Source organism: Diadema antillarum, unplaced genomic scaffold (assembly GCF_040938485.1).
Source record: "Diadema antillarum isolate AM-2024a unplaced genomic scaffold, OU_Dant_1.0 seq00001969_RagTag, whole genome shotgun sequence".
Classification (NCBI taxonomy): domain Eukaryota; kingdom Metazoa; phylum Echinodermata; class Echinoidea; order Diadematoida; family Diadematidae; genus Diadema; species Diadema antillarum.
In genome coordinates this window covers 67,160-81,020 of record NW_027272628.1, presented here as the reverse complement: position 1 = coordinate 81,020, position 13,861 = coordinate 67,160, and the positions used below count along the sequence as shown (strand labels likewise).

The 13,861-nt window shown below is 39.8% G+C and overlaps 1 protein-coding gene across 1 annotated transcript in view; it reads right to left on the bottom strand.

Moving 5' to 3' along the window:
* The window catches only part of LOC139713445 (dynein axonemal heavy chain 5-like), a 77,716-nt gene that overhangs the window by 40,863 nt on the left and 22,992 nt on the right, over positions 1-13,861 (bottom strand). Inside the window, 12 exon segments of the mRNA XM_071625175.1 lie at positions 916-1,055; positions 1,384-1,537; positions 2,588-2,787; positions 3,401-3,641; positions 8,068-8,369; positions 8,614-8,832; positions 9,071-9,306; positions 9,771-9,972; positions 10,466-10,602; positions 11,458-11,578; positions 12,530-12,714; positions 13,223-13,486. Of these exon segments, the coding sequence (XP_071481276.1) occupies positions 916-1,055; positions 1,384-1,537; positions 2,588-2,787; positions 3,401-3,641; positions 8,068-8,369; positions 8,614-8,832; positions 9,071-9,306; positions 9,771-9,972; positions 10,466-10,602; positions 11,458-11,578; positions 12,530-12,714; positions 13,223-13,486 (2,401 nt within the window).

Sequence of the window (13,861 nt, the reverse complement as noted above, 5' to 3'; positions counted from 1 at the left end):
CGCGCCGAAAATCAGCACACGCGACGCCCGCGACGTATACTATCAAAATGTATGGTTGCTTTCTCCGAAAAATATTTCTTATATTTTATATTAATTAATTATTGTAATTTATGCATAAAATCAGTTTTGGGCTCTAAATCACTTATTAATGCTCTAATTAAGCAAATTTCTTTTTTAAAATGTTTCTTGTATCATTCTCCTGAGACATAGGATAAAAAAAAATCTGTATCAAAATTAATTTCTTATGTATTTGATTGTTTTTTGAATTTCTTAAGTATTTCTTTGTTTTTCGACCTTTTGTTTTTGTTTGTTTTTTGGCCAAAATTTGTCACAAACATTTTTCGCGCTGCGAAGATATTGCGCGAAACGTCGAGGGGGGGCGGATTCCCCCCCCCCCCCCCCCCCCCCCCCCCCCCCCCCCCCCCCCCAGCCTGATTAGGGTTAAGGAAAGCCTTTCTTGGTGTTGTCAAAGATGCTGAGGAGTTGGGCCTGGATGGTGTGGGAGTCTGAGGCCTGGCCTGGTTTTTTGCTAATCTTAAGGAAAGCCTTTCAGCAAGTGAAATCGACAATGTTACTATTAAATGAAAAACACAGCTTAGATCAATTGACACGAAGATATGGCTGAAAAGATGTAGTTTAAAGAAATAGAGAATTGGATAAAGATATATGGAAAGAGAAGGACAAACAAGTGAAAATGAGGAGGGATAAGAAAGAAATGAATAGGGATAGGATGGATACGGTGGTAGAAAGGTAGCACAGGCAGGAGGAGTCATATTGAGAGATACTGAGCAACAAAGAGGAACATATAGAGGGAGATGCAAGAGGAGGAGGAGGAGGAAGAGGAAGAGGAGGAGGAGGAGGAGGAGGAGGAGGAGGAGGAGGAGGAGGTGGTGGAGGAGGAGGAGGAGGACTTACCCTGTGAGAGACTTCTGACAAAGTTCTAGCTGCTCCAGGAGGTGAGGCAGGAGCTGTCCCATGGTCTCGTCTCCCACGCAGCACTGCACCACGTTCTAAATTTGACCACCCTGTTCCCAACTACCTCCATTTTTTGCAATCTTTGGTATCACCATGATACCACTGTCATGTACAAGTTGAAAAAAAAATATGAAAAGGAATGTGACATTGGTTCTATATGTAAGCATCATTTTCAGTTATCCCAACATTAGTGAACACAGATATCGCATGTATTGGGAGGCTATTTCAGTTTCTCATTCACAATTTGCATTCACTACTACAAGGTAGATTGATGCCACATTCAAATTTGAAAATAAAAACACAGAAACAAATAAAGACGCCTTCTTGACCAACAAGAAAGACTGCAAGGATTCGAAAGTCCTGTTTGTCCCAAATTGGCCATGGGCTACTCTGGCAAAACCAACTGACCTTGGGCAGCTGCTTGGCGATGTCACCACCCACAAAGACGGCCTCCAGGTAGACCCACAGGTTCTGGACCTGCATCCACTGCTCAATGATCTCACTGGTGTTGGAGAGGTTCTGCACCCACTGCTGGATGTTCTTCTTGAAGGGAGCATTGTATCTATGATTTTGTGAGAGGACATTGCAAAGTGCATTGAGTCATCAAAGGAAATCTTCACTCACTTCTAGTACTATAATGTAATTCTATGTGAATGAATGCTGCAACTGCTCTGTAGGGTCTTTGGTAGTAAGTCACAACAGCAAAATGTGTGACAAAAGATAGTGAAATTACTTTTGGTGGTTCATAGATACTCCCAATTGCTATTTGTCAAAAGTTGTGAGATTATTTAGTGCAGTTTCAATCTATTTCTATTAGTGGTATTTGAAGAATACAAATACCTACTTAAATTACGTCAAATAGGTTAAGAGGTGTCCATTTGACAGTCTGATCAGCCAATATCAATGGTCAGGTTTCACTATATGTGTTGCTTCATTATGAAAGCTTGCCCATGTTGATATTCCCAACAGTCAAACATATACTTCTCACCGAATCAAATAAAACTATTCAGCAAATGGACTCATTCAAACACAGGATATGTGTATCACTATACATCATATTGATAATGGCATGAAGTTCCACAACATATCACTGAGCTATTGCAAGCACAAGTGATTAAATCCCTCATACTGCTCACTTATTTTGTAGTTGTTACACCCATTTCAAAGCCCAACAGAGCCTAAATTTTAAAAGAAATGTTGCAAACAGTGAAATCCCATGTGCATTGCACCATTTGCCACCAGGGCACAGGCCATGAGCTTGCATTTTGTCTTTGATTCTGATGGAAAATGTGAGAGGAAGCATGAATATGTAACACATACTTCCCGCTGTGTTAAAGCTGTGCAAAAGGTGTTATCTGTACGAATTAAAGTTATCCTGTTTATAACCTTTTCTTTTCTTGCATGCATAGGAGCATATGCACTATATGTTATGCACTATATAACCATCATTAATTATCATTATAAAAACTACAGATCTATTTTTTCTTTAAACAACATGAGGTGATATTTTGAAGTTACATTGAATCCATCTCTCACTGATAACTTCCACAATGCTCTCCGGGCCAAATAAAAACCCATCAGCGAAACCTGCCCCACCACCACCACCACCCACCTGTTACTCATGAGTGATCCCAGCACCATCAAGCTGTCCTCCATGAGTCCGATGATCTCCGTGGTGTTGTCCCCACGCAGCAGCAGCTCGCCACGGTTCTTGAAGTTGCCAAAGGTGAGGTCCCGTGCGCTCCACTCCGCGATGGTGACCTTCAGCTTGGCCTCAATGTCCTTCTCCTTCACAGCCGAGATGCAGATATCCTGAAGTTCGAAAATAAAATCAAATTTCTCAAATGATTAAAAAGCAATCTGTACGTTGTACTAAGCAAACGCAAAAAATGAATCAAACATTTTAACAGATCAGGTCACCCCCTGACAGTTTACTTAAGTCCATTCATACAACAAAATTGGGTTGAATTACACATTTCCAGTGACAGTACATCAATATGCTGTACAGCAAAAGGGAGTAGAGATATGAGGAAATAGTTTTGGATACAGAAATAAGAAAAACGATAGAAATAAACAAGGTTTGCAGTAAGTGAGCTGATTCATTAAATACTGAATCAGAAAAACAACAAAAGCACTGTAATCTTCCATTTCTACTTATTTAATAACTCCCCCAATGCCAAAAAATCGAGTCCAAAAACAAACTGCTCTATGGATTACTCTAGATGGAGAAAAACCAATACCTCAGGAGCTGCTTAATAGAAGTCAGTCTATTACTTGTATCACACAAGGACATACACTGACAGCCCTGATTTAAACTACATACTTGTCAATCCTAGCTTTCTCTCTCTCTAAAAGAAAATGAGAAAGTCACTTCATCAAATAAAATGGTTTTTAAAAAAGACAACCAAGGAATTCCTTTCCTTACCTCAATATCTTCTTTGTTCTCAAGCAGAGGTGCCTCCATGATGTTTCGCAGACAGAAGGACTCGCTCTCCACCTCAAAGACGTGGCCAGTGGTGTCGGCCATGCGCTGCCAGTGGCGAGGCTTCATGGCCTTGTTGGTCATCAGCTCTAGGAGGGGACACGTCTCGTTGAAGTCGTCGATGGTCTTCTTGAGGGCATTGAAGGCCGGCCACTCCTTCAGTGCACGCGGCAGCTTGCGGCATCTTTTGGTAGGTTGTTGTTTGTGACAGTGTTGAGTTTTTCATATCTTCTTCAATGGGTTTCCTTTTGTTTTGTTTTGTTTTTTGTTTTTCATGGCAAACAACTTTTCATAGTTTCCATATTTCTTGTTGTGTTTTTTTTTTATAACCTCTTCTGTGGCAATAGACACACCATAGCTTCAATATATTTCTTCTTTTTTTCCTTATCCCCTCTCTTACTACTATAAAGCTCATCACATTGCAGAGTGTCAGTTGGGATAACATGTCAAAGATTTGTACGTCTTTATGATGCAAATAAAATCACAAAAGTAATACTGTTATCGACTATTTACTTGTGATTTGTGTGATTTTCCTTTCAACATTTCGACATATATGAAAAAAAGAAAAATTTGCTTATGGTTTAACTTAGCATCTTACAGATATTTCTTTTATTGCAATTTTTAAAATTTGATGACAACAAAACAAACAATCTGCCCGTTTGGCTCAGAGATCATTGTGATGTTTAGTTTTCTTGATGTAAACATGAATGTTGTTGTAAACTGATAGCATTGCATTCAACGCATAGCTTTGCGACAGAAAACATCCATGCACATATCTCTTTTCACTCTAAAAAACATGCAACTTTTACTGGACAAGGTTCAAAAGACTCACTGACAATTTTCACAATGTTAATTAGCATTAGTCACGATTTGTTAAAAAACCAAACCAAGCAAGTCAACAATTACACTGAGTTAAATCTTTATCACATCCACTCATGTTTGATGTTTGTTTGTAAAATCATGCAACAAGTTATGAACGGATTTAGATTTCAGGATGAGTTGATAATGTTACAAGGAACAGATTCATTTATTTTGGTAGTGATCCAGATCTCTGCCTGAATCCAGGAATTTTGTTGAATTCTTTAAAGCATTCTTTATCACTGGAAAATAGGGCCATCTTCAGCATTATACCTGATCTTAACTCTACAATGAATAGCTAGATTACTGAGTATCATGCACCATCATTCTTTTGTATACCATATCATGATGATGACCAGCAATTCATTTTTTTCTTACACAATGGGAATGCATGACTATAATATCGGGTGGAAATGAGCTGCTTGGTGGAGGTCTGTGCTCTCTGTGTGCTTTTCTATAATTTCCATAATTTGTTTGTTGTTGTTTTTTGTCCCTGATGGAGACTTTGTGGGGGATATAATAATTCATGAAATATGCAGTTGAATGATTGTGTTCCTGCAATATATACTTGACTTGGTGGATATGAGTGAAAATAATACATGCCATCTACTGTTGAGTATGAGCAGTGATATGCTTGATGCCATTGTCTAATTCAGAAGGAAAGTGGTTGATTATGTTCCAGAGGTACCATATGCATGAAAAAATTCTGAGCTTTCTTTATATTAAGCATTCTTGATCATACAAGCTGGCAAGTTGATACAAACTTTGATTTGTTTTTCTCATTACCATTGCCAATTTTTAATTTTATTGATTATGATGATGATATGATAAAAAATAATAGAAATGCTTGCAATAATCACCATCAATATTGTTATTATCAAAATAATGATGGCAATGATAATGACAAAAATAAATCATCTGTTGGACTTTTTTAATTACATGCAGATTGCTGGGCATCACTTACACAACACCCTGCATCACTCCCATTGAATACCCAAGCAAAAATATTGAATAGTTTGACTGCAAGGTAATGAATTCTAAGAATATATCAATTCAACTTAAGTACCAGCCAGCCAGCCAGCCAGCCAAAGACTGTAAGTTTCTACTGTTCATTGTTTGGATTTCTATCATGAAAATCAATGACCTTGATCAACAATGACAGGATTCGCATCAGTAATGCATCGTATCATGAGTGTATGTGTGTATAGTGTGTGGATGTGGTATAGGTAAGTACTGCAGCAGTGGAAATTTTCGGACAAGCAATTTTTCACGCTCAGTCAAGTAAGATGAGATTTGTGTGCTTTTTAATTCCGCAAAATCAGAACAGAAAATAGGGTTACGTATAAGCAAACAAATTTGCGAGCTTCCATTTTTGCACCGCTTTCTTGATGGACGAGATGCGTGAAAATTTCCACTTTTCCAGTAGCAGGGTCGGGATATGGACAAGTTGCATGGCGTGGTAAGTAATATACATGTTCAGATTATTGCATGTCAGCGTGTCAGGAGGGTTAGACATTGTTGGCTCTCATTCAAACAACAACCTTTTTTAAAATTTAGTGCAACAGGTCAACCACGTGCATGAGGGTAGTGGGAGGTTAGAGGATAGTAGGCACATTATTAAAAAAAAATGAAGGTTGTAGCAGCTCCCGCAACATGTCAACATGGCATATAGGTAGCAGATATTTCATGATTTCCTTGGGAAGATGCCTTTGAAGGTGCTATCGAAGGTATATTCTGATGTAATAGTTTCCCAAAGTGGGCGAATCTTGTATCACACAATGGATACACTATTGAGAACATGGCAGATAAAGAGAGACATGAGCAGAGATGGCTTAGGGGTGTGAAAGTAAGAGAGAGAGAGATGGAGAGGGATAGAGAGTGAGAGATGGATAGCGACAGAGAGACAGACAGACAGACAGACAGACAGAGTGAAAGGAAGGCAGGCAAGCAGGTGGAACAGACTTATCAAGAGATGTGTATCAGATGGACATGTACACAGGAGTACACAGACATATAGATATATCGATATACAGATATATCAATTCATAGATATATAGATATGTAGATAATAAATGAATAGAGAATAAACAGGAATACAAAGCAACAGAATGTCAGCCTCAGATGGAAAAAGGATCAGAAAAGTTTATCATGATGGCAATTCCTCAGAAGTACTTAAAAGTGCATATTCCCTTTCAAAAACACCTGCTCCCTATATTTTCTGTTGAACACCTTGGGCTACTTCAACCTCCCATGTGCACAATAAAAAAAAAAGGAAATAAAAAGAAGTAAGATGAGATGGTAGCAGCAATAACACCAACCTTTATTAGAAGAAAAAACAACAACAATAAAGAAAACATGAAAAAAATATCAACAAGCAATTATAAACTCACATTCTGGGTTAATGCATGCCATCTATAACTTCCTTATCACATATTTGTTGCCAATTTGTGGATATCTTACATACATCCGATCCAAACGTTTGACTCAAGGTAAATTCAGATGGAGGCCGCATCAGTTGTCTTGAACTTCTATGCCTCTTTCCTGTCACAAATTATGTTGTCTTTTTCTTTGTGAATACTTATCATTTCACCTTCTGTATACATTAACATATCAATAAAGATCAACAAAAGGTTACCACTTGGATGCCATACAAATTTTGTACTTGTTACAGCCTCATGCAACCAGATATTGAATTGGTTTGCAGGGCTCACACTACCATAAATGTGGCACTTTGTGATACCCACACTGCATTTCAACAAAATAAGGTTATGAGGTCCCAAAATCAAATCGTGTGATTAGTTTCCACAGATGTAATTTTTTCCTCTTCAAATTGGCCTTCATGATTTCCCACAACCAGTTGCCTATCAGCAATTTCAGAATAAACTTTGCAGGAAGTCTTCAATAGGCACCTTCATGAAATAAATATCTGAGATGAAATGACATGGACATTCAAAGGAATTATATACAGGATATATATCAACCAATGTCACCATGAGGTATGTAAATGCTTATGGTAAGGAACGCAATGGCATAGTGACTCATGGATTTCAGAATTGTAGCAACATAAGCAACTCTCTTTGATGTTTATTATTCTTTCTTTCAAAAATGATATCAAAATAATTTTGTGCTGAAAAAAGTACAAGATCTGTATTTTTTTTACTGTTAGCTAACCTTTGTTATCTTGTTAGCAATTAGTGAGCACATACACTTGAGTTATGATTCAGTCCAAATCAAAGGTATTAGATTTTCAGATTTCAGATTTATTAGATTTTGCCTGTTTAGTGTTGTTGTGCATTGGCCTGGTATAGTGAGTTATCTTTCAAGTAATGAACTTCTTCTACACTATTCATCAGTATTGTCACACACAAACACAAAAATCTACATTGCATTTTCTTGTTAAATGAAAGCAAATGTACAGAACAAAAAACAGTATTGCTATAAAGTGTCAATATAAAAACAAATCAGATCATAAAACACTCTTTCACACTCACACAGTACAACATACAGCCTAACACCAAAAGACAAACATTTGTAAACGTGAGTACGATGTCTATAATGCACAAAAATCTTCCAACCTCAAGAAATATTGCAAACTTTTTTATCACATCCTACACAATAAAATCAGACATCATGCTTTCAGACACACAGTGTACTACAGCATGCAAAAAATCAAACCTCAAGGCAAGCTTGCACACACAGAAAATGCACGCCTCTCATGCAAGGAGCTAGAGTGAACGCATAAAAGAACTGACCTGTTCTGGAAGTCGATGAGTTCATTGTTGATCTTTTCGATGTCCACGTCCAGCCAGAGGATGTCGTAGTAGCCGTTGACGCGGTCGATGACGTCGTTGTAGAGGCCGTACAGCTTCTGGAGGAGGTTCAGCTCCTTGCGGATCTGGAGCAGCTCCGGGTACTCTGTGACAGAGAGACCAAAGAGCTCTTCCCCGCCGCTGTAGGTGATGTACTTGCGGTAGAGATTGTCAAAGTGGTTCTGGTAGATGAGAAGCCGGTCGCTGGCCTCCTTAGGGGGCAGGCCCGTCACCATGGGACCATTCTGTGGGTGGAGGATCGGTGACAATGGATTTATTGGCATATTTGGCTTCCATAGCTGACCATCTCTTCAACGGTGGAAAACAAATGCAGACTTTAGGCTGGGCTTGGATTGGTTCATTTCCATTTGAACATTCCTTTTAGCCATCATAACATCTTAATTTTCATATGCTATACAGCATATGCTATTTTTTTCATATCACCACATGGGCTTTCATGCATGATAAAAGTATAGAGTGGACACTCACCTCCCTGTATGAAGTGTAGAAGTCATCACAGTCAACGATGAACGTCTGGACGTTGTCGACCAGCTCGCCGCGGAAGTTGGGCTGAATGGAGAGGAGGTGATGGGCGGTTTCTGTGGCCTGTGTTGCCAATTTGGCCCAGCTGTAGCGTAAAGTGTCCACCCGCTCTGCATCTTCCTTAGCGACCAGCAGCTCGTACTTGTTCAGCAGATTGTATGATTCCTGGAAGAGAGAAAAAAAAATCAAAACTGTTTTTAATTCTCTGTCACTTTCACAAAGCTCCTGTAAGTCCACAACAATGTCTAATCATCTCTTACACACTGATTTCTTATTGGAGAGGAATACTTACGAAGATGAAAAATAAAAAGACCCAAGAGAATTTGGAACCTCAATTCCAATGAATAAATTCACTCTGAACAAAATGCACCAATTGTATCAAATGTCACCTCCCGCACATTACCTCAATGGGACCAATGGCCATGTCGATGCGGATCTCGTTCTCCCGGACGTCCTTGAGGGCCTTCATGGCCAGGCGGATGTCATCCAGGTCCTTGATCGGGCGGTTGAGCTTCTTGGTGATGTCGTCAATGAACTCGATGATCTCTTCCATCATGGTGCGGTACTTCTCATTGCAAGCCTTGCCAAATGCCACGCACCAAGCCTTCGTCTCCGTGGTCAATGACAGCTTCAGGTTTTCTGAGTAAGGGTAGCAATGAAGTGGTACACAAAAATCCATTAGGATCGATGTGACTTTATAACTATCCACTAACAAATGACCAGGATCACTGTTTGTGAGATCATGATCAAGCAGTATTATAGAAGTGAAAAAAAAAATGACAGAAAAAGCCAGGAATTGAACCCGACACCTACTACTATAAATAACTGCAATTATTGCATATTCATCAGCGCGATTAAGTACCTCATAAATGAGAGAGCTTGGACACGTTCATGGATACTGTAAAATCAGAAACATTTGCGGCACGAAACTTTCACAAATTGGAACCAATGGTCTTTTTCACATATTGTCACTAGCATTCAATGTATTGCGTAGGAAGAAAGAAACTCTCACATGCATTTTACTTTTGCAAATCTTTACTCCTCACAAAAATCATGACAGTTTCATGCATGCAAAAATTTTTGGCTCTACAGTATGCCCTTACCCGTGTAGAGTGCGATGGCACCAACGTTGTAGAACTCTGGTTCACCCATAATCGCCCCCTCCAAGTCTCGGTAGTGAACGATGGTGGTTTGGAAGTCTCCCAGCTTGGGCTGGCTGTCCAGGAACTCCTGCACCGTCTCATCTCGCTCCTTCTGCCAGATTGGGTGGTAGCGCTCAAAGCGCTCCAGTGCAGTGGTCACTTCCTGTAGGGGGGGGGGGGCAAAGGAGAGTCCCATTTTTATACCAATGTTGTTGTTTGTCATCATTAAGGACAGACAGAGAAAAGTTCAACCCCTTCTGTGCTCAAGCACTGAATTTACCCACTTTTCCATCAACCTTTTGAAATCTATCCAAACTTGATATTATCTAATAAAATTCAAATAGATAATTAAATAAAACGAACTTGAGCTAGTGGCACAGTTATCAAACCTACTCATGCATATTAATTTGCCTTGCTCAAACAGAAGGGCAATGGTGACACACTATGGACTAGGGTGATCACATAATCTCTACTCATTGACATTAAGTTTCCAGACATCCATGTGCTAATTGGCAACCAATGCACAGTAAGGATTAAAAGGAGCTCACACTGATATCTAGAGAACACAAACAGACAGCTTTTTGCGAATTTAAAAGTAACTGGGGAAACAATACATCTTCATAAAGAGACGAATGCCATGAGAAAAGTCAGCTTACCTTCTTGGTGGACATGACACAGGTGGAGAGGAGGGACACCAGCTTGGCAATTTCCTTGTTTTCACTAACGCTCTTGAAATAGTTCTTTGTCTGCACCTGGGGTACCAAGGTGCTGGCGATGACATCATCCATGCGTCCTACGTTAAGACAAAACAATCAAATTGAAAATGAGGCCTGTTTTCTTTTCAGACATTTTTGCAAGCTTAGTCAATTACCTGCACGGGCAATGACATTCATAAAGGTGTAAGAAAGAAAATGCGTTGCTGGCATTTAAAATTCCCATTAACACCACATTCCATCAAACTTTGTTGATTCATTAGCAAAAGAAAACGGACAAAGGGATCAAAAGTTATGAGCCATAAACAAAATGCACCCTAAAAACTTAACATTGGGCCCTAAAAGTTCGTTGACCCCTGTCTGTAACCTTTGACCTTGTGGTTACCTTCAACTTCCCAAGAGACATCTACCATCACACAAGTTTGATTGCCATTGTAGCAACATGTGCTGAGTTATGTGTGATAAGAGAGTCTTGCACGTAAACTTTAACGTATGACCTCAAATGACCTTTGACCTTATCATGTGACCTCTTACGGCACCATAACATGAAGGTACCCCCAGTGCATCTATGACCCAAGTTAGGTTGTAATCCAAGCAACTTATGTGAAGTTATTTGTCAAAAGAGAGTCTTGCAGGTAAACTTTAACATAGAAAAGAGGGTCTTGCACATACCCTTTAATATATGACCTCAAATGACCTTTGAACTCATCACATGACCTCTGACAACACCATAACATGAAGATACCCCTAGTGCTTCTATCACCCAAGTGAAAGTGAAGTTGAAGATGAAGATGGACAAAACAGAGAGCACACACATGTGTCTGTCATTCAACATCACTCAAGAGAACAAACATGATGAGCAAGGTGGAACATCATATTGAAATATTTCCCATCAAAAACTCGCATTCTGAACAATCCTTATCCCTGATACTTGCCTCCCTTCTTGGTAGATGTGATGTCACTGCGAGAGCTCTCTGAAGCTGCCATGCTGGAGACGCTGCTGCGTCGGGCCGAGTCGGCCAGAGCGTTGGCACGCATGTCTGCTTCCTGCTTCGCCTACGATGGTGAAAAAATATGAAACGAATTAGCCAAACAAATACTTGTATTACGGGCATATCACTTTAATCAATCAACAGGCAAATAACTGAATACCGTGTGAGCTGTTATTTCATGCGAGGGTTTAATTTTTTGCTAATTTTGGGAATCACTACATACATAACAGCACTAATTAAACAGCACACGAGAATATTGCCATACACTAGGGTAATAATGCACTTACTATAGTCTCGGTGTCAAATCGCAAAATGTCTGTGACCTCATTCACAGCTTATGCAGTAACGTTTCTTGTCAAGAATTGTCATGCAAAGGATGCATCACATCAAGCATTGGTTTACATCAGCAACTAACTGATGCTATCAAACTACATAGAATTAACATATCATAGAATCAAAGAATGTTAAAATCTAACAATGTTAAAATCTATGTAGTTAAAGCCAAAGGACTGTGCAATCTATAAAACGGCAAATACAATTCTGATGCTATTAGCGAACCATAAATGAAATATAGATATCATTGGGAAGGTTTTGCGTATATGAAAAAGTTTTATTCCAACATTAACCTTCTCAATTCAATAGGGAGCATGTTTGTACAATACGTAAATGCCATATATTTGTGGATGGTGGTCCTAATATGGTTAAAGACCTGGTAGCCTGGGACACCATGGACTAGGAAGGCCAGAAAAATGCCCATGATTAATTGCATACAACTGTGTGTCCAGTTTTTTCACGGATCTCTTTGTAATTGAACACACAGCCAACAAATCTCAACTGGAGTCAACCATTACCAATGAGCGCACACTTTGATGCACATATTTGTTGACTGGCGCTATTCATGCTTTTTGAATATACCCTTGTGGGCACCTAATGAATTGGGCCACCTATGAGACCCCATACTACCAGGTCTTTCAGGCACGCAAGTGATAATAAAACATGGGGAGACCAAACGCACCTTTGACTTCCGCTCCTTGCTCCACTGGGCCACACCCTTGGCCACGCCCAAGACCAGCTGTGCAGCCTTGTTGAGCGTCTGCTGGACCTCATCCAGGGCAGGCTGCATGGTGATGTTGGGGATGGCCAGGGTAACAGCACACCGGAAGAACGGGCTCTCCTTTCGCTTGCTGTCTCCTTGATCAGCTTCATGATTAAAAAACAAGAGAGATATAAATGTCATTTGGACTTTTCTTTTGATTGGTCCGCTCAGAGTTTTTGGCACCCTGCTTCATTTGCATCAATCACATAAATTATGCAGTTAACTCTGCTTAGGCATTGATTTTACCATAATCTCCATTCACATAGCTGTACTCTGCTGACAGTAAAATAGTTCTATTCACATTGATTGCACGTTAAGGTTCTTTGTTGGTGTTGCTCTGATGTTTCATTCGTGTTTTTTTCCTTCTGTCTTTGATAGTTTTTCTATCCTTATGGGTATCTATTCACACTTTAAAATGTTTCTCACAATTACAGCACATAAAGCTAAGTATATGTATGTATGCATGTACAATGTTTTTTTTTTAAACAAATGTGTATGTATGTATGTATGTATGTATGTATGTATGTATGTATGTATGTACATATGTGTGCAAGGAAGTATGTATGTATGTGAATTGTTTCCATAGGTCAATATGCTCACAGGAAAACTGACCTGTGAGGTAGCTGAGGGAGGAGCCAGAGGTGACCCTTTTGCGGATGGCGTCCAGGGTGTAGCGGGTGACCTTGAGCAGGGCGTCCAGGTTGCGGTGGTTGAAATGGGCCAGCAGCTCCTGGGCCGACTCATCCAGGTGCTCGCGCTTCTCGCGGCGCTTCTTGGCCGCGGTCATCGCCGCTGCGGACTGGGCCCTCGAGGCGATGCTGCGGCTGCGGGCGCTGACGCGAGAGGGTGTGGGACTTGATCGCCTCTTCTCTCCATCTTTGAAAAGTGTAAACAATAAATAAGAAAGAAAATGAAGCATTAACTTCCTGGCTCAATTGAAGTAAGATCAACAAATGAGCTATCCACATTGAATGATATTGTACTTAAAATAGGGGTAGACACATTGAAGTTTATGGCAGCATCCAGCTTTACATTTTTGTTTTTATGTAGAAGGTATGCATCTCTTTCATTAATTATCTTCTAGAACACCAGTACAGTAATCAATCCTGAACTTTCATAAGTGTTCTGCAATTAAATGTGTAAAAGGATCTTTTTTTTAAATGCAAGGATACTAGAATCTCGATATTTCATTGCACAAAGGCACCCTTGTCCTAGTGGTAGCATTACTTCAATATAATACAGGCACTGCAT